The sequence below is a fragment of the Pelophylax lessonae genome (genome assembly GCF_965119305.1).
Source record: "Pelophylax lessonae genome assembly, chromosome: 2".
NCBI lineage: Eukaryota > Metazoa > Chordata > Amphibia > Anura > Ranidae > Pelophylax > Pelophylax lessonae.
The window spans coordinates 504,672,431-504,700,303 of NC_138769.1; the positions used below are offsets into that span (position 1 = coordinate 504,672,431).

The window sequence follows — 27,873 nt, forward strand, 5'->3', positions numbered from 1 at the left end:
ACCTCTGACTGAACACCCCCTTTTATAGGGGAGTCTGGAAGCTTCTAGAAAGGTGCGCGCACATCTAGTATTCCCGTCATAATTAAGCGCTATTCTCTTAAAGGGGCCACAACCTTTTAACAGCAAATAATGAAATGAATACATTTTCTCTACAAATTCAACATGTATCTTCTGGCATCCACTATCCCATGTGTGTGGGCCCTAAAAATGTGCCGCCTTTCATGGGATAGAAGGATGCATCTTTCCATATATTAAGTAAAATACATATAAACTCTACATAAAATAAAGACTCAAACTAAATATTATTGGCATAGAAATGGCCGCGGCACTTTATTGGTTTAAATGAGTGAATGAATAAAATTCATTAAATCCAGTAAAACATCAAAATAGATAAATAAATAAATAAATTAATACCAAACACAGCTTAGTCAAAAGACTCAAGCAAAATATGATTAAAGCAATTATCAACAAAAGTCCCCCACCATCTGGGATTAGTTTCCAACAAGGACCGGCCCACCCAAAACCGCGGCCATTTCTATGCAGGATTGTCAACCCAAATTAAATGTATCTAGACCTATGTCCAAAAGATGCACTCCATCCTGCCTGTAAAGGCCAGGAAAACCACCTTCCAGGTCTACATGTCTGAATGAAAAGGCATTAATTAAAGGCATACATTTTTCTAAACCGTGGTTAATACGCCACTGAATCTTTTCGAGGGGTTTAAGTTCCTTGGATGACATCCAGAATGGACATGGAACAATTTCTGAGAAGACAATAACTGTATCAGGAAATAACATCTTAAAATGATGTAAATCCCTCTTTATCATAAAAAGCAAATCTAAGGTTTTTAACTTGCCTATGTCATTTCCACCCACATGAAAAATCAAAATGGATGGAGATGGCCATATGTGTGACAACCTAGACAAATAAAAATGAATATTACACCAACTCAAACTTCTAACACCCTTCCAGTAAATGCGAAATTGGCTAGAATTAAAAGTTAAGTTCTCCGAATAACAGCGCTGGGATGCCCTTTTCCGGGCCCAGTGAATAAAAGAATGTCCGAATATCCAAATTGTAAACGTTTCACCTAAGGGAATCAGAAAGAGAGATTAGGGTGAACAGAAATATTAAACCTATGCAATTTCCACCTCCCTAATCTTCTAATTACTGAATCATCAAGGCCCAATCTGGCTGCCTCCATAGCCGCTCCTATTCGAAAGAAGTGAGAGGTAATTTTAAGATTTTGTAAACCCAAGTGACCTAAGCAACGCTTGAGAATTGATGCAAATTGAAATCTTGTCACAGGAGCCTGGTCCTGATGTACAAAAAATTCACCAGCCCCTTTGGGCCTGGCCAATAAATATTTTGATATAATTCAGAAAGGACATATTACAGGATCACCAAAGGCAACCAGGTTAAGCCATTGACCCCTCGAGAATTGATCTGTCCTAGATCTTCGTACCAGAACTTTAACACTTGAAGCATCCATTATCACATCGCCAAAAACAAGGCCCAATCGACCACCCCCCGATAGTAGCCACTAATTCGGAAATACGAAGCGTCCCAAAAAAACATAACACAAAAGCTGCCAAAAACAGCAATGCCTCATAATCCGAAAAACATACTGCAGAAGTGGCCAAACAAAGCCTCCTCAGTAGCTCAGTGGATATTGGCCTATGGGTATCTGGAGAAAATGTAGCCTTTCTATAGCCTTTCAAAGCCTGCCTGACTGTAAAAAAGCTATTACAGCTAGGCAGACTATTCAATTTCATAAAAAATGAGATTCCTGCTAATGTTTTGTTGATATGATTATATGATAATCAGGCTTGCATCATTGAGCTAAGGAATGCCAGCACGACCTGTTCTGATATCAACCAAACTGAACATTTAGACTCTACACAAAATTAAACCCATCTCTTCCATGCAGCCGAATAATCGGCCCACGTATGGGGTGCTATAGATTTTCTGATAGTATCAACAATAGGGTTTAGATCAGATCCCATATGTGACCTGGGCACTGTAGTCCAACCAGATCCGCATTTGGAAGAAGCTGTCTGAAACTGGAAATTTGTAAAGGAGACAATGAGTCAGCTATGTCATTCAATTTTCCGGGTACATGCTCGGCTTTACCCCAATTGTTTATCTTTAAACATAAGAAAACAAAATGGTGGAGCAATTTTAGGACTGGTAACCATTTTGAGGATAAACAATTAATGGCATAGATAACACCTTTATTATCAGAGTATATCTTAATCCGTTTATCCTTAAAATGTTCACCCTAAAGTTCAAAAGCCACTACAACTGGGAAAAGTTCAAGGAGAACTATGTTCTTTGTAAGCTTCTGCTCCACCCAAGCAAGGGGCCATGAACCATAGCACCAATGCGTTTGCCATATTGCAGCAAAACCTTTTGATCCCGCCGCATCTGTGAAAAGTTCTAGGTCCGCAGCAAATACAAAGTTGCTCTGGAAAAATGAACGGCCATTGTATTCCTGTAGAAAACTCGACCACACCATAAGATCCTCTTTCAAAAACGCAGTCATCCGAATATGTGAAAAAGGTGACTTAAGACCTGACATTGTTAGATATAATCTTCTAGAAAGTATTCTAACCACTGGCATTATACAAGATGTAAATGTCAATAGACCCAGCAAGGACTGAAGCTCTTTCAACAAAACTTTACGTCTCCTCAAGAAAAAGGTTATGAGAGACTGAATCTTTGAGATTTATGCACCTGGGAGATAAAATTTGCATAACGCCATATTTAATAAAATGCCCAAAAATTCAATGGAATTACAAGGGAAAATAGTTTTCCCTGCCGCTAAGGGGATCCCGAAAAATTTGCAGATTTTGAAAAATAATTTCAATAATAATAAACATATAGGAAGACCTATAAATAAAAAATCATCTAGGTAATGCAATATGCCTTGAAAACCAGATTCATATTCCATAACCCACTGCAAACATTTTGCAAATGCTTTGAAATAAGCACATGACAACGAGCATCCCATCGGTAAACAACGGTCATAGAAGTAAAAACCTTGGAAGTAAAAACCCAATGAGTTAAAGGACTTCGGCAAAATAGGAAGAAGTCTAAACGCTGACTGAATGTCTGTTTTTGCCAAAAGAGGCCCCCTTCCACATTTTTTTATTAACATAATAGCATCATCAAAGGTTGAATATGACACCGAAGATAATGCTGGATCAATTTCATGATTTAACTAATCCTCGTGGGGAAAGGACAAATAAAGAATCATACGGAAAGAGTTAGGTTCCTTTTTTGTCACTAGACCTAATGGGAATTTCCAAAAATTAGCAAAGATTAGCAAAGGGGGGGGGGGGGAGGAAAGGACCTGCTACCCGGCCGGCTTCAATTTCCTTGTAAATTTTTTCCCTCACAATTTAAGAAAACTGATCTACAGATTTTAGATTATTAATTAATCTTCAACCTGGACCAGTAAAAATGGGAAGTTCAAAACCTGACAAAAACCCTTTAATTATGAGTTGTGCTTTCTCCCTGTCTGGGTATCGTAAAAGCCAAGGGTGCATTTTTTCCAGCCTCACTGTAGTGCAGGCTTTTTGGAAAAAATCTTTAGAAGCTTGGTTAGACTGACCTGCTTTCTTGAAGCACTTTGCTATGGGGTGAGTACCAAAACAAAATGAACATTCGTGTCTGTATTTGCATGCTGAAGCCCACTTACATTGTGCTTCATTAAAAGCATAACATACACCTTTACGATATACTGAAGAAGTACTGGAACTAATAAGCTGCTGTTTTGGATGCCCATATTTCTGAAGTATCAAGTTTAGCCAAAGGCCTACATCTTTAATTCCCCACTTGAGGTTAGAGTAAACCGACAACTTCTGATGAAATGATTCATCATAATAGAACCATCCCAGTCCTCCAAAGTTCTTATAGGCCTCCAAAACATGCTCTACATGCTGAAAAAAACCACTACATTTTTCTAGGAATTTTTCCCCCATTACAGCAGCAAAAATGCAAAATGTCTGTAACCAGTTTTGAAAAGATCTTGCTGCTGTTCTCCTTTTACCATCGTCCAAAGAATCATCTGCCTTTAAAAGCAAAATCCTTTGAAGATGGCAAAAGAGAAAGGATATCAACAAATTCTCCGCTCCATATTTTTTCTTTTTTTGTATTATTTAGGTGGTAACCTAATGGAGAGACGTCACAAGGTAAAACCTCCATAAGACAATTCTCAGGTACTGTATTTACATAGGACTAATAAACCTGTGTGAATCCGTGTCAGAAAGTGCAGACACCACTGGTGACCTGTTACTTACCACAGTCTCCATCTGCGAACTAGCTGTGGACCACACATTAATAGGAGAAGAAATACTAGCTGTAACATTATTTGAAACAGAAGTGTTAGTGACATTGAAAGAATTAGTAATTTTTGATAATGAGTCAATTAAATTATTGAGTACATGTAACTGAGGTAACTCACCAACAGGGGATGGCAGCATAGCATTAGATACTGCCACTAAAGAGTTAATTTGAGTCTGAGTTGCTGTTCTCTCCTCAGGAAAGGTCTGCTGTAAATTAAAAGGCTGCTGAACTGCTGCTTCACCCACATCTAGCATATGCTGCCTAGATGCTGGCTCCTCTAGCTGTCTGTTAACTACTGTGGTAGCTGGTGCTGGTCTGCTATTTGCATGAGCCCGCCTAGCTCTGCCTTCCCCTAAGCCTCTGTGCTGTGGAGAAGGGAAAAAGTCTGCTGCCTCTTAGAAACTCTCCTCCTCTGCCTACCCTGCCCCTCCTCCTATTGAGGCTGACCATCCTCCTGGCCCGCTGCCGCCGAGATACTGCAGTGGTCTGAAGGGAGACTCCACTGAGGCTGCCTTGTCTGACTGCTCCTTCTACCCCACCTTGGAGAGACCTGAGCAATGCCTGACCTGCTGACCTGCCCGGCTTCCTTGCCTGCCCCCCACGACGGTAAGTGAGCCCTATCTTCATTCTGTTCCGGAGTATCTCACCCTCCAGGCATTTGCGCAGCCAGTCCTCACCTCCTTCCCTCACAGCTCTCTCTAATACCCTGCACACCAGGGTCTTCGTGACTGACTCCACCAGCGAGCTCTGAGGAGAAAGGCAGAGCGGCAGCAGCTGTAAACTCGCCGATGATCCAGTCAGGTGTGAGAAACCTCTGACTGAACACCCCCTTTTATAGGGGAGCCCGGAAGCTTCTAGAAAGGTGCACGCGCATCTAGCCTTCCCGCCATAACTGAGCGCTATTCTCTTAAAGGGGCCACAACCTTTTAACAGCAAATAACAATATGAATAAATGTTCTCTACAAATTTAACATTTATCTTCTGGCATCCACTATCCCATGTGTGTGGGCCCTAAAATTGTGCCCCCTTTCATTATAGAAAAAAAAAATTGGGCTAACTTTACTGTTTTCTTATTTTTTAATTTAAAAAAAGTGTTTTTTTTTTCCAACAAAACTGCGTTTGTAAGACTGCTGCGCAAACATGGTGTGTGATAAAAAATATTGCACCAATCTCCATTTTATTCTCTAGGGTCTTTATTAAAAAAAAATATATATAACATTTGGGGGTTCTAAGTATTTTTATAGCAAAAAAAAACTGATTTTAACTTGTAAACAACAAGTGTCAGAAAAAGGCCCAGTCCAGAAGTGGTTAATAAAAATTAAATAGCCTCAAAAATAAAAGGATAATAATTATACTGTATGCATTTTAAAATTCAGTATAATTATTGCTGTATAAGTAGATATGCACGTGCTCAGTGTTAATAACTATCAGATAATGAATTCAGTTCCTGAAGAATTCCACTATCCTTGACACATAACTCACCTATAATTCTATTATTTTATAAAACTATAACCTTTTTTAAAAGTTTTTTTTGTGTATCAGCTTAACTTAGTGGAGGGGTAGGCACAGATACAGACACAACATTTTGAATGTGCTACATTTTGGAATATATTTTAGCCATTCCTCAGTTTGATAAGTAACCGTGTTCATTTAAATACTTTTTTGAACCTCCTCTTTTGAAAACAATGTTTTTCCTAAAGCAAAATTCTGCTTTTATAGGTCTAAACAAATTTGTAATGGTTTATTTGAAATGCCTTTATACATTAATATTTTACACTAAGAAAGCATGAAAAATCTGCAAAACCCTAAAATTACAATACCTCCTAGTTCGTACCAAGATCCATAATACTTTTTTATCTTTACAGCACTAGAAATGATAAGAGTAAACATCAGGTACATAGAAGGATGAATTCAGAAGAAAAAAGGGGCAAGAGAAGGAATTATAATGAAATGGTCAATCATGAGGAACGAGCAGAGAGGAGATGAAGCAAATGTGTAGTGTTGATGCCAGACAAGTACAAAGAGATACAAGTTGAAGTGTCACAATGGTAAATACATTACACATCACTAGAGTGAACAGTGTAGACAGGTTAAAAGCACATACTGGATTTGATAAGAAATTGTCTTGCCCGCTAACATGACCTACTCCAATGGATACAAAGCACACTATACCAGACCATGTCAAATATCTCTGCATTGAAAATAGCTGAAATTAGTTAGCATTTCCTGTTAATAAACCAACTGCATTTTCATTATTAAGGAAAATAATAACATGTGCTAACTATAAAATGTTAATGTATGTTAAATATAAACTGTATATGGAAATGGTATCTTCCATAAACTAACCCCTTTACTGCAATCAAATGCAAAATGTGTGGTGCTTAATCGGGTGTCTTTAAAGAATAATTGCCATCCCAGCTCACCCCTCCCTAACGTATGTCCTCAAATGGGTAAACATATGTACACAGGTCAGATATAGATAAATTAAAGTTTCTCACTACCTGGCACTGCTAAGTTGGTGGCCTCAGACATAAGGAACATGTGCTGGAACACTTCAGGGTGTAAATACTGCTAGCCCTGAGAAGGCCAGACACTGAAGGACTTTTATTCACGAGCATCAGTTTACTTAAATTAACTAGTTTGATAAGGGGGGCAATTTTTCTTTACAGAGCATAGTATAAGTAACTAGTGTTAAGGTATATCTAAAGCCAAAATGTTGCTGTTTTTAGAGGGGAGGGGGTTAAAAACACTGGCAACATTTTATTTTTTGCTATGTGTGTCCCATTTGGGGGATTTTCCTTTACTTCCCATCTTAAAACACAAAAGGGGCATTTTTTCAGTTTTGATTGTTAAGGACAAATCACAATTGTCTTCTTGCCTTTGGTGCAGCCTACTCTGCCCAAATTTAGCCCACCACTTCTTGGGCTGACCTGCCATCTCTGTCCTTTGGTATCAAGTTGTCAACTATATGTATGTATATATATATATATATATATATATATATATATATATATATATATATACATATACATATATATATATATATATGTAGGAAAATCATGATCATGGTAATGATTAAGCACAAGATGTATGTGTGAAACGCGTCTACGAGACTTCATGTTGGTGTCTTTGGTGTCATCACTTGCAACTTTTTGAAAATAAAGCTATTTGAAACTTATTGGAATCCCTGGATGTGCGGCTAATTCTTTTCCTACAAGTGTTCCCACGGAGGCGGGCCGGGGCCAGCACTCTACTGGATATCCTATCTCCTGGCAATCACCACACACTATACACCTGGAGCAGTGTCTTTCCTTTCTTCAGTACATATATATACATATACATATATATATATATATATATATATATACATATATATATATATATATATATATATATATATATATATATATACATAAATATATATATATATACTGTATATATGTATTCACTGTATCTATATATATTAGTGAGCAAAATATTGCTTCCTTAAAGGCCACTACTATGTCTCTTCAATTATGACAAAAACATATCCCTCACTCCATCAAGATCCCAAAGTCAGCTCCCTCAGGGAGTTAACTTTTGTCTTCTGCCAGTTGTAGAGTGGTTCTTAAAGCTGCACCAACAGTTGCTATAATAAGGAAAGTGCTGAAGTCTTTAGTGTACACAGAAATCTGTATGTAATTTTAAAATAAACACCTTTTTCCTACCAAGGGCATGTTCATCAGATAGAAGTTGTTCATGGGGTGTGCACATTCCACTTCAGAGATATCCATGCTTATGTCCTCTTGCCAATACACTAAATGTTACACTAAAGCAAACCTAACTTACGCTCTGGGCAGACTGAAAATCCAGTAAACAGCCTACTTGATATTGACTTAGTTTCTGTTACTTAAGAAGACTGGAACCTGTGAGCTTTCTAACATTCCTAATGTGTCACTGTAATCATTTTTGCTTTCATGTAAGCTACTGGTATGTTTGTTCATTTATTTTGATTGTTTCTTTTTATTGTTTTTTTAAGAATTGCCGCTATTTTTTTGTTTATAGCGCAAAAAAAAAAAAAAAACACACAGGTGATTAAATACCACCAAAAGAAAGCTCTCTTTGTGGGAAAAAAAATCACATCAATGTGTAAAATTGATAACAAATTTGATAAGAAAAAAAAACAGCAGGAAGTGAGAGGAGACCTCTCCAAAGTAAGGTAAATCCTCGCTTAGACAGTTGTCACTGTTTCCATTGTACGATTTCCCATTTACTCCTGTTTTAGCAAAAACTCAAAGCTTCAGATTTTTGTCTCACATTTAGTCCAAGTGAATAATCACCTGGACAAATAGAATGGGTGAATCTTCCCAGTGAGGACACAGACAGCTATAAAAACCGGACAGGGCTTTCTACATTATCAAAAACAGAAAATTATTTAGATACATTTTAGTTTAATTGAAACAGGGGCAGAGTTGATGGCCACCCTTATTAAAAAAAAAAAAAAAAAAAACCTCTAAAAATGTATTTGATTGAAAAAAAGATATAGAGCTCTTTACTGAAGTACATGTCAATTTGCCAGATTTGATGGTGCAACCTGGACTGGGACAGATCAGCTTAAGATTGATATTTACTAATTTTGACAATTCAATGAAATGTTTCACAACATTTTATATTATGCTAATGCTTTCTGGTCTCCCTCCCTCCATTTTGCATATACGCTCATGTCCACTCATCTTTCAGGCATAAATATTACTTAAAAGCATTTTAAGATTACATTTCTATTGTATTGAGTATACAGTATAATGTCAGAACAGTTAAACCAGTGAAAACATATTTTGCTACAATGTTATTTAACAGCTTTCCTGCAAATGTCTCCATTATCATCCTTGATCCATGATCCTTGATGAACAAAATTTAGTACTGTTCACAGCTGCAGCAGCTACTTTGTTATTTTTTACCTAAAGTAACTGTAAAGTCGTGTTTAAAAAAAAAAAAATAACAAACATGTTATACTTACCTCCTCTGTGCAGTAGGTTTTGCACAGAATGGCCAGGATCCTCCTCTTCTCGCCACTCCTAGCCCCTCCCTCCTGTCGAGTGTCCCCACAGCAAGCAGCTTGGTATGGGGGAACCCACACTCCCTGTGTCCATTTGGACATTGACTTACTTACTTTAATTGACAGCCACAGGAGCCAATGGCGCCATGGCTGTGTCTCAGCCAGTGAGGAGGTAGAGTCCTGGATGGCTGAAGGACTTGTGGACATCACTGGAGAGAGATGGGACTCAGGTATGTATTAGGGGTGCTGGGGAGGCTGCTACACACAGGAGGCTTTTTATCTTAATGCATCGAATTTATAACTCCTTTATAAGAAGAATGGTCAAACATTCCCCTAGACACACTCCTAAACCTTGTGGACAGCCTTCCCAGAAGAGTTGAAGTTGTTATAGCTGCAAAGGGTGGACCAACTCAATATTGAACCCTACGGACTAAGACTGGGATGCCATTAAAGTTCATGTGTGTTTTAAGGTAGACGTCCCAATACTTTTCACAATATAGTGTTAGTGAATATATATATATATAAATATATATTAATACTAAACTGTTATATATTGAAAATTACATACCCCCCACCTCTACACTTTATACATTACATACTCTTGATCCCTGCTCTCTATATGCTTTGTACATTACATATCCCTTACCAAAGTGTTTCAACAGCTGCAAGTTGCTAAGTAGTTCCCAACTTTTTTAACTTTTTCTTTTTGAACCCCCTCCCACCTGGTCTATTGTAATTTGATGGTCGAGCGGGAGCCCTATTATCCTGGAAGGACCTCATTTGACGTCCTTTCAGGATCTGGCCTCACGCGCAACCCATGGGCCACGCTCTGGCATGACCTGTAACTGACTGCCAGTTACAGACCATCTGTACCATGCGATTAGCTGGGGCCAATCAGAGCTAATTTACAATTGTAAACACTGAATTTCATTTAGAAAAAATGGTTGCCTAAAACTGTAATATTCAAAGTTATAAACAATCATAGTGTGTTAAAAAAAATCTGATCATCCCCCCAGAGTAGTACAATGTTACTATGGTAACACTATATTGCTCTGGTCACTGTATGTAAAAAGAAGGTAGAAAAATAAAAAAAATGTCATAATAAAGAAACCAATATTTAAAAAAATTTAATAAAAAATATTATTTTTTTGTTTTACTTTTACACACACTCGCCATGCCTCTTACTAAATACCTTGGTCTGTCTACTTTACAAAAATGGGTCATTTGGGGGCTATTTGTACTGTCCTGGCATTTTCAGGCATTAAGAAATTAGGCTGTCGGTACATCAGTACTGATCAATTTTCAGATATATGAGATGGTATCAAAAGGTTTCTAGACTTGTTTTGTAACACGCCAACAGATGGCAGCACAAGGCTGCATGCACAATCACAGGGAGCACAGACTCTTATAAGTCAGCTGTGCAACTGGTGCTATTCTGACCATGTGTGTTACCGCGTCTACTATTTCCTCATGGACAGTAAGTTAGAACATAAGATTCTGCGTGAAACTGAGAAAATCTGCCACCGAGACATTTGACATGATTCTGCAAGTTTATGGCAATGCTGCAATGAGTCGTTTGAGGTGTTTTAAGTGGCATGCGTGATTGTCCTCTGATGATCATTATTCACAAGTTGCGGAATAGTTTCGACATTTTTGGGGTTGAGCTCATTGAAGGTCTTCCTGATCTCTCATCATCTTCCAGTGATGTTCTTCAGGCTCTTGAAGCACGTGTGCCACTCAATTAAATTTCACATTTGCTCTTTGTTCTAACTTGCTGTCCATGATGAAATAGCAGATGTGGTAATGCGTGTGGTCAGAATAGCACCACTTTTACAGCTCCCGATGTACACAGGATGATGTGTTTTGGCACACCAACTTATGAAGGTCGGTGCTCCTTGTGACTGTGCGCGCAGCCTTGTGCTGCCATCTGTTGGCGTGTTACAAAACTAGACTTTGATACCACCATGTATATACAATAGTTTGTGGACTCTATAACTTTCCTACAAATTAAATAATATACACTGATTGGGGTTATTTTCATCAAAGAAATGCAGCAGTATACATTTTGGCCTAAATTTATGAAGAAAAATGGATTTTTGTAAAATCTTACCGTAAAATCCTTTTCTCTTAAGCTCATTGACAGACGTAGTCCTCCTTGATTAATATCAACTCGGGTTATACTGCCCTCTACAGGAGTAGGACTAGACAGAAAAGAAAACATTCTGGCCACACCCTAGGGGCAGTCCCAGAGGGTATATCCTCTCACTTCCTGCTACAGCAAATCAGTTATGTCACAAAGCAGTGTTTAGAGAATTTAACCCAACTCAAAAACAGAGGGGCGGGTACTACGTCTGTCAATGAGCTTAAGAGAAAAGGATTTAACGGTAAGATTTTACAAAAATCCATTTTTCTCGTTCGCTCATTGACAGACGTAGTCCTCCTTGATTAATATCAACTCGGGACGTCCCAAAGCAGTGCCACAAATGAGGGGTGGGAAAATGGAAATCAAAATCCAATCTAGAAGGCCCAACCGGTGCCAACTAGAAGTTTAAAAGGCTCATCAAACAAAAGATGAGACTCAACAGAAATTCCAACGGAAAAAAACCCTCGAGGTAGACCACCGGTCTCCTCAAATTGTGGTCTGCAAAACCTTGCGGCCAAATGAGGCATCCACCGATGCCATCACATCAACTTTATAAAATTTTGTAAAGGTATGCACCAACTACCAGGTAGCCGCCTTGCACACCTGGACCACTGACGCCTGATGGCGGTAGGTCCAGGAAGTACTGAGCGCTCGAGTGGAGTGCGCCTTAATAAGGAACGGAGGATTCCGACCCTTAATAGAATAAGCCTGTACCACCGACTGTCTAATCCATTTGGAGATAGTCGCGGCAGATGCAGGCAACCCCTTTCTGGGGCCATCCGTGATCACAAAAGTGAATCCGTCTTACGGAACGATTCCGTAGTCTTCAGGTATACCCTGATTGCCCGAACCACATCCAAGGAATGCAACGCATATTCCTGAGGATGATTGGGTTTAGGACACAAGGAAGGTAGCACAATATCTTCATTCAGATGAAAGTCTGAAAACCACCTTGGGGAAAAAAAGATGACTTCGGATGAAGAACTACCTTATCCCTATGAATCCCCAGATATGGGGAATGGCATGATAATGCAGCCAGTTCTGACACCCTGCGTGCAGAAGTAATAGCCACCAAGAAGGCCACCTTCTGGGATAATGTAAGCAAGGGAATCTCCCTGATATTTTCAAAGGGAGGTTTCTGCAGAACCGACAAAACCAAATTAAGATCCCAGGGCGGTAAAGGCGCGCGCACTGGCGGAGCCAAGTGCCGCACCCCCTGGATGAAATTCCGCACCAAGGAATGAGTAGCCAAAGGCTTCTGAAAGAAGATTGCTAATGCTGAAACCTGACCCTTGATAGTGCTCAAGGATAGTTTCTGCTCAACCCCCTTTTTCAGAAAAGCCAAGATTCGGGTCACCGAATAGGTACGTGGGGGAAATCCCAAAGATTCACACCACGCGATATGTCTTCCATGTACGATAATAGACTTTGCTGGAAGTCGCTTTCCTTGCTTTAATTAGAGTAGGAATAACTGAAGCTGACAACCCTCTGTCCTTCAGTACCTGGGTCTCAATAGCCAGGCCATTAAAACCAGCGACTGTAAAGCACGATGGAAGATCGGTTCTTGAGACCGCAGATCCTCCCTGAGAGGAAGTCTCCAAGGAGCGTCAGCGACTAGCCTGTCCAAGTCGGTGTACCCGGCTTGACGAGGCTAGCCCGGAATTACCAGGATAACTGGAGTTCCCTCCACCTCTATCCTGCGGAGAAATCTCAGCAGTAACTTGAGAGGGGGGAAGACATACAGTAGCTGATACTTCCCCTATGGGGGGGTTAAGCGCGTCTGCTGTGTCCGCTAGAGGTTCGCGGGCGCGAGCCCTGTTGAGCCAACATGCCAACAGATCCATATCCGGGGTGCCCCAATGAAGGGACAGCTGGCGAAATACCTCTGGATGAAGAGACTATTCCTCTTGATCCAGAATCTGACGGCTGAAATAATCTGCCTGTCCACCCCCGTGATAAATATCGCGGAGAGAACTGGAACAACTGTTCCCCCAATAAGAATGTTGGCCACTTCTATGGCCGCCAGGGCAATCTTGGTGCCCTTGGTGATCGACATAAGTCATGACCGTGGCATAGTCCGATTGGATCCGAACCGGGCTGCCCTGGAGCTGCTCGGTCCAGTAAATAAGACAAAATCTGATCGCTCTCAGTTCCAACACATTTATCGGTAACCTGGAATTTATCAGAAGAAATGACTTCCCCTGGCTGAGCATTGGAGACCGAAGCCACCAGACCAGAGCCTCCCTGGTCCGCTCGCTCAATCAGATCCGATTGTCCAGGGAATCGGGATTCCGATTCCATATGAGAAGAATTTCCTCTTTGGAGAATTCGGGTATGAGACTGGGCAAACGGTACTGCCTCTAAGGAGGCGACCATCAATCCCAGCCAGTTGACGGACAGCAACATCCGAATCATTGACTGAATCTTCTGGACTTTCTCCGCATGGAGAAACACTCTTGCCAAGGATGTATCCAAAATTAGGCCCAGATAGTTCAGTCTCTTGGTGGGAACCAGGGATGATCTTTGGGAAAAGCAACGAAAAACACTGATGTCCTGCGAAGATAGGGATATGAAGATAGGCATCCTAAATGTCTATGGACGCCAGGAAATCCCCCTGATGCAGGGAGGCCACCACTGTATGGATGGACTCCATCTCTTCCAAGACCAGAATTGGACGCACCTAGCCCTTTTTCCTGGGCATTGTGAACAAGTTCGACTAGGAATGGGAACTACCACTGCTTGTTGCATCAAGCTGTCCCCCGCAAAGCTTTTTAAGTGACCCGGGGATGTCGAATATTGGAAGGGAAGAATCGCACCGGTGGAAGTGATCGAAACTCGATCTTGTATCCCGACCATATGACCTTGTGAACCCCTTTATCTGGGATTCTGGAAAGCCCTGGATCCGGAAACCGGTGAAGACATCCCCCCACCCTAGAGATGGGTGGGGCCCATTCTGTCAATCCAACGGGATAACAGTGGCTTTATTTAGTCTGGAAATAGATGAGTCCACTATTGGTGGTACCGTCCATCTTTGTAATGAGGGATTCCTCAAAATGATAGCGCCTAGCAATGCGTTTGGAAATAGCAGGGGCTCGTTTACGGACGACCCCATTTGGGCAAGGGAAACCCTTCGCCATTTTGGTAGGCTTGCTAGTACCAAAAAAGGAATACGAGTCTCCGCTACCTCTGCCGGTGTAACCTCAAGATTTAAGGTTTCCCGGACAGACACAACTAGTGCTTCCATCAACGCTTCTTGTGCTATGGCGGAGGCAGAAGCGTCCTCCTTACTGTCTGAGGAGACCGTACCTGAGACAACAACCCCAGAAAAGGGACTGCAATGACCAGCTCAGAATCCGTATCTGAGGTATCAGATGACATAGGGGTAGGCGGGGGTCGCTCTTCTTGACCCCCGTCCCTGACAGGCTACCTCCGGGATACCAAAGACTCCAAAACTGCTGATAATGCATCAATTACAAGTGGGGTACTGGAGGGTCCTGCGGCCACCCCGAGGGGATCAGGTGGGGATACATGTGTGGCAGGGTTCATGTAACAAGACACTTGCCAGCAAACACAAAAAAATTAATTGCAAGAAAAAAAAACATTTTTTTTTTTTTAACTTAGTCCCCCAGCGCAATAGCGCCCCTCAGTCTACCTGCTTGGACCCCTCAGAAAGAGAGAGAGAGAGACCCCAAGCTCACCTGATGCACAGAAGTTTCTATCAACTTGCTTCCAGCACTGTCTGTTACAGACAGGAAGTCTTTGGCTTGCTTTCCCTGGGCCAAGGAGGCGGCTCCGCCCCTTTACACGCCTTCCGGCGCCTCCCCATAGCTCCTCGAAGGTGTTTGGTCACCTCAAACATGGCCGCCCCCATGCTGGAGACACGAGGCTACGCCAATATGGCGGCCTTGTACGATCTGCAAAACAATGGCGGCGGCCTGTGTAGGATAGCGGCGGCTAGCAGCGGCCTGCGGGAAGTATGTATTCGGCCTGGCGGCCTGCGGGAGTGCCTCGGCCCCACAAACTTCACCCTGAATGGTGATAAGCCTGGCCGGTGGTATAGGACCCTGGCGGGCCGCATGCGGTCCGTGGGCCGTCGGGAGGCTGTGCAGCCCGTGGAAGTGACCGGTTGCTGGAGGAATGGCGATCTGGACTGCAGTACTCTGACAGGTAGGATACCTTCTACTTCAATAGTAATGCCCTTTTGTACTGCCACTGACTTCAGTCACCCTTACAGTCTTACAATGACCTTAGATTGTCAGCTCCCAAACCAAGCCTCCTGGTTACTATTCACAAACAATCACACTCAAATTGGGGGATCTGTGACCTGTTATAGGATAGAGGGGAGACCCATCCTACAATCCCAGAGAGGGGCCCGCGTCCACCACAAACCCGACAGGGGGGAGAGGGGGAACATTCTACTCACCATACCGGAACCAGGCGCCAACTCCTGACAGAACCCCTCTCCACCGGGGTGGGGGGCCTGTCGACCAATACGGACGCCGTGACTCTGTTGGTCATTGGTGTCCAGGCGAGACGTTTAACTCGCAGGGTCAGTCCCCGTCCAGTGGGACTATGTCGCGGCCGACCCAGCGCGGAGCTATGGCCTGCACGCGCTCGTAGGCTGAACTGGGGTGACCACTGGATCTCAACATCCAGCCCGTCGCCCAGTTCCAGCTTTCTTGCTTGAAGATCTCACAGGAACACTGGAGAAAAAAGCTGTCTAAAAAAATCTTTCTAAGAAAAAAATCCTGCCAGGACCGAAGATCCTAGCAAGGCATCTAGGTCCTTACTCCTAACTAGACAGAAAAAAACTGATTTGCTGTAGCAGGAAGTGAGAGGATATACCCTCTGGGACTGCCCCTAGGGTGTGGCCAGAACGTTTTCTTTCCTGTCTAGTCCTACTCCTGTAGAGGGCAGTATAACCCGAGTTGATATTAATCAAGGAGGACTACGTCTGTCAATGAGCGACAGAGAAAGATTATTTATTTGTAAAATGTTATAACAGAAAACAAGAAAAATGTGTTTTTTATTCAACATTTTCATTTATTTGGCAAAAAAAAAAAAACAGCGGTTATTAAATACCACCAAAAGAAAGCTCCATGTGTGTGAAGAAAGTGATAAAACACATACAATATATTTCTGTACCCATGTCATAACCTTTGCCAAATGATGATAATATCAGTCTATCTCTTACTGATACAAATCAACACATCATCTACAACCAGCAACTGTGCTCTATCCACTGGTAATACTGCTGTAACATCAATGGATACGTTGAAAATAGTAGATGCAATCAAGGGTCTATAACAGTATGTGCCCAACAAAGAGAAGTTTACTCTGTTCAGCATGTTGTGGGTTCCCAGTCCATCCTTGTGAAGGTAATATGACAAATGAATGTGCAAGCATATATATTCCTAAATACCGTCCTCAAAACACCCACTAAGTGATAGCTCCACACAGTCCAATTAAAAAGGCATAGGCTGAGGTAAGGGCAGCTTAATAAAAAAAAAAAATTCACAACAAACAGGGGCTAATGAGTTACCACTAGTGTTGAGCGAACACGGACTGTATTATTCGTGTTCGTACCGAATAATTGGATTTTTTGTACCCGAACACGGACACGGACACTTTACTGTATGTTCGGGTAAAAATCCGTGTTCGGTCGTTTTATTTCCGGGTTTTGCATGCTTTGGCGCTCTTTTCATGGCGGGCTTTCAACAGCCAATCAACAATCGTTTAACTGGTGTGCCTTAAGCCATCCCAGCCATGCCTGCAAATGTCTCAGTAGCTGTGATTGGCCGTCTGAAGCATGTGACCAAGTCTTTATAAGTTCGAGGCAGCCGCAGCGGCGTCATTATGCTGCTTAGATTCAGGGACAGAGCACACATCAACGTGCTGGCTGCTGATTAGGGAAAGATAGGCAGGAAAAAACCATTTGTGTCCGGATAGAATTGAGGGACAGGTCGGAGTGTTTAGGCAGGGCGAGTTGTAGGCATTTTAGGGATAGAGTCTGCTGAATTATAGGGTCAGTGTCTTCTACAAACTACAATCGATATTGCTGTGTGGGGGGTGGGGTGAATCTGCACTCAATCCTGATCTACGATCTCTTCTCAATCCTGTTAGGGACAGAGTCTGCTGAATTTTAGGGAAACTGTGTTCTACAAACTACAATCGATATTGCTGTGTGGTGTGGGATTGGAGATAGGCAGGTGTCAGTGATCCACATCCATTTTTCTGTGTGTGAGCTGCAGTGAACACAATCTTTTTGGGCTGCAGTGAACACAATCTTTTTGGGCTGCAGTGAACACAATCTTTTTGGGCTGCAGTGAACACAATCTTTTTGGGCTGCAGTGAACACAATCTTTTTGGGGTGCAGTGAACAAAATCTTTTTGGGGTGCAGTGAACACAATCCTTTTTGGTGTGCAGTGAACACAATCTTTGTGGGGTGCAGTGAACAAAATCCTTTGTGGGGTGCAGTGAACACAATATTTTTGGGGTGCAGTGAACAAAATCCTTTTTGGGGTGCAGTGAACAACATCCTTTTTGGGGTGCAGTGAACACAATCTTTTTGGGGTGCAGTGAACAAAATCCTTTGTGGGGTGCAGTGAACACAATCTTTTTGGGGTGCAGTGAACACAATCTTTTTGGGGTGGAGTGAACAACATCCTTTTTGGGGTGCAGTGAACAAAATCCTTTTTGGGGTGCAGTGAACAAAATCATTTTGGGGTGCAGTGAACACAATCTTTTTGGGGTGCAGTGAACACAATCTTTGTGGGGTGCAGTGAACACAATCTTTTTGGGGTGGAGTGAACAACATCCTTTTTGGGGTGCAGTGAACAACATCCTTTTTGGGGTGCAGTGAACACAATCTTTTTGGGGTGCAGTGAACACAATCTTTGTGGGGTACAGTGAACAGAATCTTTGTGGGGTGCAGTGAACACAATCTTTGGGGGGTACAGTGAACACAATATTTGTGAGGTGCAGTGAACACAATCTTTGTGGGGTGCAGTGAACACAATCATTGTGGGGTGCAGTGAACTCAATCTTTGTGGGGTACAGTGAACACAATCTCATACTTCTGAAGGTTTGAGGGTGCTGCCTGTTCCATACTCCCCCTACTCCTCATCTAGCCTTTTAGGGGTACAAACAATAGTAATTGGGGCCTAGTGTGGTTGTGTACGTGTGATATACATACACTTTTTTGGGATCATATTTTCTATTCCGCTATTTAATCAAAAACCTTTGGGGATCAGTTAAATTGGGGGATAGTCTGTGTTGGTACGTGTGAGAGAGATCCACCTTTCCAAGTTGTTGGGGTTCATCTCATACTTCTGAAGGTTTGAGGGTGCTGCCTGTTCCATACTCCCCCTACTCCTAGCCTTTTAGGGGTACAAACAATAGTAATTGGGGCCTAGTGTGGTTGTGTACGTGTGATATACATACACTTTTTTGGGATCATATTTTCTATTCCGCTATTTAATCAAAAACCTTTGGGGATCAGTTAAATTGGGGGATAGTCTGTGTTGGTACGTGTGAGAGAGATCCACCTTTCCAAGTTGTTGGGGTTCATCTCATACTTCTGAAGGTTTGAGGGTGCTGCCTGTTCCATACTCCCCCTACTCCTAGCCTTTTAGGGGTACAAACAATAGTAATTGGGGCCTAGTGTGGTTGTGTACGTGTGATATACATACACTTTTTTGGGATCATATTTTCTATTCCGCTATTTAATCAAAAACCTTTGGGGATCAGTTAAATTGGGGGATAGTCTGTGTTGGTACGTGTGAGAGAGATCCACCTTTCCAAGTTGTTGGGGTTCATCTCATACTTCTGAAGGTTTGAGGGTGCTGCCTGTTCCATACTCCCCCTACTCCTAGCCTTTTAGGGGTACAAACAATAGTAATTGGGGCCTAGTGTGGTTGTGTACGTGTGATATACATACACTTTTTTGGGATCATATTTTCTATTCCGCTATTTAATCAAAAACCTTTGGGGATCAGTTAAATTGGGGGATAGTCTGTGTTGGTACGTGTGAGAGAGATCCACCTTTCCAAGTTGTTGGGGTTCATCTCATACTTCTGAAGGTTTGAGGGTGCTGCCTGTTCCATACTCCCCCTACTCCTAGCCTTTTAGGGGTACAAACAATAGTAATTGGGGCCTAGTGTGGTTGTGTACGTGTGATATACATACACTTTTTTGGGATCATATTTTCTATTCCGCTATTTAATCAAAAACCTTTGGGGATCAGTTAAATTGGGGGATAGTCTGTGTTGGTACGTGTGAGAGAGATCCACCTTTCCAAGTTGTTGGGGTTCATCTCATACTTCTGAAGGTTTGAGGGTGCTGCCTGTTCCATACTCCCCCTACTCCTAGCCTTTTAGGGGTACAAACAATAGTAATTGGGGCCTAGTGTGGTTGTGTACGTGTGATATACATACACTTTTTTGGGATCATATTTTCTATTCCGCTATTTAATCAAAAACCTTTGGGGATCAGTTAAATTGGGGGATAGTCTGTGTTGGTACGTGTGAGAGAGATCCACCTTTCCAAGTTGTTGGGGTTCATCTCATACTTCTGAAGGTTTGAGGGTGCTGCCTGTTCCATACTCCCCCTACTCCTAGCCTTTTAGGGGTACAAACAATAGTAATTGGGGCCTAGTGTGGTTGTGTACGTGTGATATACATACACTTTTTTGGGATCATATTTTCTATTCCGCTATTTAATCAAAAACCTTTGGGGATCAGTTAAATTGGGGGATAGTCTGTGTTGGTACGTGTGAGAGAGATCCACCTTTCCAAGTTGTTGGGGTTCATCTCATACTTCTGAAGGTTTGAGGGTGCTGCCTGTTCCATACTCCCCCTACTCCTCATCTAGCCTTTTAGGGGTACAAACAATAGTAATTGGGGCCCAGTGTGGTTGTGTACGTGTGATATACATACACTTTTTTTGGATCATATTTTCTATTCCGCTATTTAATCAAAAACCTTTGGGGATCAGTTAAATTGGGGGATAGTCTGTGTCGGTACGTGTGAGAGAGATCCACCTTTCCAAGTTGTTGGGGTTCATCTCATACTTCTGAAGGTTTGAGGGTGCTGCCTGTTCCATACTCCCCCTACTCCTCATCTAGCCTTTTAGGGGTACAAACAATAGTAATTGGGGCCTAGTGTGGTTGTGTACGTGCGAGATACATACACTTTTTTTGATCATATTTCCTATTCCGCTATTCAATAAAAACCTTTGAGGATCAATTGAATTGCGGGATAGTCTGTGTCGGTACGTGTGAGAGAGATCCACCTTTCCAAGTTGTTGGGGTTCATCTCATACTTCTGAAGGTTTGAGGGTGCTGCCTGTTCCATACTCCCCCTACTCCTCATCTAGCCTTTTAGGGGTACAAACAATAGTAATTGGGGCCTAGTGTGGTTGTGTACGTGTGATATACATACACTTTTTTTGGATCATATTTTCTATTCCGCTATTTAATCAAAAACCTTTGGGGATCAGTTAAATTGGGGGATAGTCTGTGTTGGTACGTGTGAGAGAGATCCACCTTTCCAAGTTGTTGGGGTTCATCTCATACTTCTGAAGGTTTGAGGGTGCTGCCTGTTCCATACTCCCCCTACTCCTCATCTAGCCTTTTAGGGGTACAAACAATAGTAATTGGGGCCCAGTGTGGTTGTGTACGTGTGATATACATACACTTTTTTTGGATCATATTTTCTATTCCGCTATTTAATCAAAAACCTTTGGGGATCAGTTAAATTGGGGGATAGTCTGTGTCGGTACGTGTGAGAGAGATCCACCTTTCCAAGTTGTTGGGGTTCATCTCATACTTCTGAAGGTTTGAGGGTGCTGCCTGTTCCATACTCCCCCTACTCCTCATCTAGCCTTTTAGGGGTACAAACAATAGTAATTGGGGCCTAGTGTGGTTGTGTACGTGCGAGATACATACACTTTTTTTGATCATATTTCCTATTCCGCTATTCAATAAAAACCTTTGAGGATCAATTGAATTGCGGGATAGTCTGTGTCGGTACGTGTGAGAGAGATCCACCTTTCCAAGTTGTTGGGGTTCATCTCATACTTCTGAAGGTTTGAGGGTGCTGCCTGTTCCATACTCCCCCTACTCCTCATCTAGCCTTTTAGGGGTACAAACAATAGTAATTGGGGCCTAGTGTGGTTGTGTACGTGTGATATACATACACTTTTTTTGGATCATATTTTCTATTCCGCTATTTAATCAAAAACCTTTGGGGATCAGTTAAATTGGGGGATAGTCTGTGTTGGTACGTGTGAGAGAGATCCACCTTTCCAAGTTGTTGGGGTTCATCTCATACTTCTGAAGGTTTGAGGGTGCTGCCTGTTCCATACTCCCCCTACTCCTCATCTAGCCTTTTAGGGGTACAAACAATAGTAATTGGGGCCCAGTGTGGTTGTGTACGTGTGATATACATACACTTTTTTGGGATCATATTTTCTATTCCGCTATTTAATCAAAAACCTTTGGGGATCAGTTAAATTGGGGGATAGTCTGTGTCGGTACGTGTGAGAGAGATCCACCTTTCCAAGTTGTTGGGGTTCATCTCATACTTCTGAAGGTTTGAGGGTGCTGCCTGTTCCATACCCCCCCTACTCCTCATCTAGCCTTTTAGGGGTACAAACAATAGTAATTGGGGCCTAGTGTGGTTGTGTACGTGTGATATACATACACTTTTTTTGGATCATATTTTCTATTCCGCTATTTAATTTAACTGGGCCTCCATGCGAGACCTGTGTGCCTTGTTGCGCTGTTTTGAGTACTCCACCAACATGGCCAGTGGCAATGACGCCGTTCTCAGCTTAACTATCCCACTTCTATGCCTCCTTGAAAAAACAATTCGGGCGATGATGGAAGAGGATGTGGCACAGGATGAGGAGGAGGAGGAGGATGAAGAGGTAACATTTCCAAGGCTTTCAGGGCAGTCATTCGCAAGGGGCTCCGAGGGTGGGTTCCTGCACACGCAAACGCCAGGGACGCAATTGTCCAGCAGGGGCACAGTTCTGGAGGATGAGGAGGATGAGGAGGAGGAGGAGCTGGAGGAGGAGATGGAACCATGTTCACAGCAGGGTGGCACCCAGGCCAGCTCATGGCCATCACTGGTGCGTGGCTGGGGGGATACAGAGGACACGGACGATACACCTCCCACAGAGGACAGCCTTTCGTTGCCTCTGGGCAGCCTGGCACACATGAGCGATTACATGCTGCAGTGTCTCCACAACGACCGCCGAGTTGCCCACATTCTAACTTGTGCTGATTACTGGGTGGCCACGCTGCTGGATCCCCGTTACAAGGACAACGTACCGTCCTTAATTCACTCACTGGAGCGCGATCGCAAGATGCGCGAGTACAAGCGCACGCTGGTAGACGCCATGCTGCTGGCATTCCCATCTGACAGCGGGGCCACAGTGGAAGCACAAGGCAGAGGAGGAGGAGGAGGAGGTCGCCAACGCAACCAGGGCACCGCCAGCACCTCAGAAGGCAGGGTTAGCATGGCCGAAATGTGGAAAAGCTTTGTCAGCACGCCACAACAAACAGCAGCACCAGCAGCTCAGATGGAACGTCTTAGCAGGAGGCAGCATTTTACCAACATGGTGGAGCAGTATGTGTGCACACGCCTACATGTAGTGAATGACGGGTCTGCCCCCTTCAACTTCTGGGTCTCCAAATTGGGCACATGGCCTGAGCTTGCCCTTTACGCCTTGGAGGTGCTGGCGTGCCCTGCAGCCAGTGTATTATCTGAACGGGTATTTAGCACGGCTGGGGGCGTTATAACAGACAAGCGCAGCCGCCTGTCCAGAGACAATGTGGACAAGCTCACGTTCATTAAAATGAACCAGGCATGGATCCCACGGGACTTTTCCGTACCTTATGCAGAATAGCAATGGATACCGACCTTACCCACCCATTGTTCCATTTTTGCTCTTTCTCACTCTTTTGGGGTGTACCCTCATTTAAAATTTTTGAAAAGAAGCAGTGTTGGCTACCTCGTCCTCCTCCTCAGGGCCAGATTAATGTAGGGGCTATTGGAGCTGCAGCTCCAGGCCCCTACCTTTTATATAGGCCCCGGGTTGGCCATATTCACTGTTACCGCTCTTCTGTCACTTGTAAACACAGAAGTCTGGCTTCTATGCTCGCTTCCCCAGGCAGCACCCTCAGAACCTCCCCACACAGCGTGAAGGCCGGACAAGGAGGGACAGTTGGCGATGCATGGATGTGTTTATGGGCTTCAGAGACAGCATCCCATGTTGAATTAGGCATGCATGGCTGCACCCTTCCTCCTCTGGGTGCATGGCAAGGCACGGCCCTTAAGGCCCTTCAAAATCCTCAGCACCAAGCCCATGATGCTGTTAATCCGGCCCTGGTCCTCCTCCACCGCCGCTTCCACCTACACCGCCCATAGGTGTGCGCAGCCTATTGCATTAAGGTGTGCACCCCAAAGTTGAAATACACATGCATGTGTTTGCCAGCAGGGAGAGTAATGTATCGGGGCCATGTACCTGTAGGCAAGGAGAAATAGAGCAGAGCAGGTCCCAGGGAGATCTTTCCCATCTCCTCACTGGCAATGCTATGTGCCCTAGGTGATTAGGGTGTGCCCAGGCACACCCAGCACACCCTGTGCGCACGCCTATGTCACCGCCACATCCACCACCACCTCAACCTCCCTCCTACTCCATATGGGCCTCGTCCTTCAGAGATGAAGAAGAACATTGTTTTATTTTTCTGTTTTTTTTTTGTTGTTTTAAGTTATTTCCCTATCCACATTTGTTTGCAGAGCACTTGCCATGCTCTTAATTACGTTTTGCTGCCATTTGCAGCACTCTAGCCCTTTCCTTTGGTGTTTTAGAGCCATTTTAGTGCCTTAAAGTTCGGGTCCCCATTGACTTCAATGGGGTTCGGTGTCCGGGAAAAGTTCGGTAAAAGTCCGGGACACGGACCCGGACTTTTTTTTAAAGTTCGGCCGAACCCGTCGAACACGGACATCTAGGTGTTCGCTCAACCCTAGTTACCACTTAAAGTATAAATGATAGATAATCATAATAAGTGTGTAGTGATAGTAAACAATGATGCAAAATTACAAAATGGGGAAAAATAATGCAAAATTAAAAACATAAATACCAAAGCATCATGTCCCCAAATGCAAAATGGCTACCTGGGGACACAGTCATCCATGTTGGCTATGCAAGAAGAAACACAAGGAAGATGATGTTAGTAAGCTGTAGCCAAACACATTGAAAATTGAGCATTAAATTGAAGGTAAACATAAAAAAGAGAAAACCATTATCAAATAAAATGTGAAAAAATAAAAAATAAAAAAATAATACACAAGGGCCACTGCAGTCCTGCAGACCATGGTTGTAATGAGACCAAATTATCCCAAGGGCTGCATCAAAGCTGTGTGCAAAGATGAAAACTAATTTAAATATGACTAGATGTATCAAAGTCTGCAGTCCCAGGGTAATAACCCAGGACTGTAAACGACTCCAATCTACCTAGAAACAATACAATCAACATTAGGAAGTGATATTATATAAACAAAACAATACCAAAACAAATAACAGTCCTGTGGGCACTAAGCATTATGCCTCGTACACACGGTCAGATAATCGTACGACATATCGTTTGAGTAAAGTAGCATGCTACAAAATGTCGAATGCAACCATGTGTACTAACCATATGATTTCTGTCATACGATTGTGTGAAAGCAACCAGAATGCGTAGCCACGTCTTGGAAAGTGATGTCACATACGTCACATGCGCGTGACCCCTGTATCTGACACGCCTCTTCCTCTTCCTCTTCCGTTCTTCCGTCCGTATTTTCGAGGTTATACGTGATTTTCTCCCCCGCGTTTAATCGTCTTTTCGCGTTTATTCGCACGTTCTCCGTAGAACTATTCGTGAAGGAATGCATGACACTGTGCTTCCAATTACCATCTTGGGAGTAGTGGCTATCTTCAATGTAATGAACAGGAAGAAGCAAAAAAGGAAGACATGGTCCAAGCAATGGTTGCGTGACCGCCAGAAGTACTCCCACATGTCTGAATGAGAACAATCCAGACGACTACCGGAATTTTTTAAGGATGAATGATGTCTGTTTCCAAAATTTGCTGCAAGCCGTCACACCATTCATCAGCAAAAAGGACACACTAATGCGGGAATCTATAAGCCCAGAGCAACGGCTAATTGCTACTCTCCGTTACTTGGCAACAGGGAGAAGTCTTCAGGACCTGAAATTTTCCACAGGCATTTCTCCACAATCACTTGGAAAGATAATCCCAGAGACCTGCAAGGCTATCATTATGGCATTACAGCAGGAATATATCAAGGTACAGTCAATCTTTTGTATGCTAATGTCCAGCTATATGTTTATTCATTGTATTGACCTCTTCTCAAATTTACTTTCAGTTACCCAGCAATCCCCATGAGTGGAATGAGGTCGCCAACAATTTCCAACATCATTGGAATTTCCCAAATTGTGGTGGGGCCATTGATGGCAAACATGTACGTATAGTGCCACCTGCAAATACTGGTTCCTTTTTCTACAATTACAAAGGTTTCTTCAGTATTGTGATGCTTGCTGTAGTTAATGCCAACTACGAGTTCATGTATTTAGATATTGGCAAGAATGGGCGGAACTCAGATGGGAGTATCATCGATCAAACAGAGTTCTACAAGCGTCTCAAGGAAGGCAAACTCAATCTGCCATCCTGCGAGGAAACCTTTGAAGGCATGAACTTCGTATTTGTAGCTGACGACGCGTTTGCGCTTAGTGAACATGTTATGAAACCATTCCCCATGAGAAATTTAACAAGACAACAGAGGATCTTCAACTATAGGTTGTCCCGGACACGCAGGGTTGTTGAAAAGGCATTTGGCATACTTGCAAATCGATTCCGCATTTTTCTGACCTCTATCAATTTAGCGTTGTATAAAATCGACTGCCTTGTTCTATGCTGTTGTGTTCTGCACAACTATCTAAGAAGAAATGCCCATGGCTACATGACACTTGTGCCTTCTGAAAGAGAGCCTGATGATCCTTCATCAATGCCAGGGAGTACCACTCGTGGAGACAGCCATGAGCATATTGATTTACTAACTCCCCTAAACAGTGGATATCCTAGACTTCCCTCACAAAATGCACGGCAGTGTCGACTGGATTACATGGAGTATTTCGTTGGTAGGGGCTCAGTTTCCTGGCAGGATGACAAATAAAAGACCACTGGACAACATAAAGATAATATTATACATATGCAATATGGCAGGCTCCTTTTTCTTTTCTGCATAAAAAATTGATTGTTGTTATTTTTAACATAACTTCTTGGTTTATGTAGTTGTTATATGTAATTAAAGTTACATGTCTATAATAGTTTGGGTTAGCAAATTTGCAGAATAAATATGTCCACTGTATCTAATAAGTTTTTTCTTTGTTTTCATTATAAACAGTGTACTTTTTTACTGTACTGCAGCATTAAGATAATGTTCACAAATAGCTTATATTATAAGGTTCTATAACATGTCTTCATCAAATTCGCAAAAGTAGCACTTTAAACAAGTGATCAATGATTATATTCAAGAAAATAAAGAAGCAAAGATTTGAAAAAATATAAAAGTTTTATTTTAAGCTAACATGCTTTCCAATATAAAAAAGAAGAATCAGCAGCTATGATTTTCCAGGAATCAACCCTATTGGGCCATGATGAACCCTCTTTTGGTACTGCACTGGAATGGTATTGCATGGGTCTTGACACCTTTGCAATACCACTGAAGCACCATGTATCAGTTCACACGGTCACACTGCGATCTAACATTGATTCCCCTAATTTTTTTCAAGATTGCAGTGTGAACAATTGTGCAATGTGCGTGCAGTACAGACAAATACAGACGAATGCAACCCTGAACTTTAGGTTTCCAAAAAATCAACATAAAAAAATAACAAAACAAAACAATTAGCCCCGGTTCACACTTGTGCGTGTGCGGGGTTCACATGTAATGTCGGAGCGCACTGCTCCGACATTACATGCGATCGGCTGTGCGGTGCGAGTTTAGCCATACAGTTTGTATGGCTAAATTCACACCGCAGCCACAGCAAACACGCACAGGGACCCTTTTTGGCAGCCGCATCAGGATCGGATCGCACAGCAGTTCACACTTGTGCGATCCGATCCTGTGCGAATTGCACGATCGCACTGCGATATGCGATCAAACTGGGGGTGTCGTTAAGATTACATTGACACCCCCAGCGTATCGCATATGGCAGTGTGAACTGCCGGGGGTGCGTGTGTGATGCGGGAACAGGCTGCGAGTTCGCAGCC

The 27,873-nt window shown here is 42.8% G+C and overlaps 1 protein-coding gene across 1 annotated transcript; it reads left to right on the plus strand.

Moving 5' to 3' along the window:
* Positions 1 to 4,907: 4,907 nt before the first annotated feature.
* Positions 4,908 to 26,773, plus strand: LOC309548168 (putative nuclease HARBI1; the record flags this gene model as incomplete). The annotated part of the gene is made up of 3 exons (XM_082248128.1): positions 4,908 to 4,956; positions 25,532 to 25,887; positions 25,967 to 26,773. 3 exons carry the CDS (start codon positions 4,908 to 4,910, stop codon positions 26,771 to 26,773), a joined length of 1,212 nt encoding a protein of 403 aa, XP_082104254.1.
* Positions 26,774 to 27,873: the final 1,100 nt, after the last annotated feature.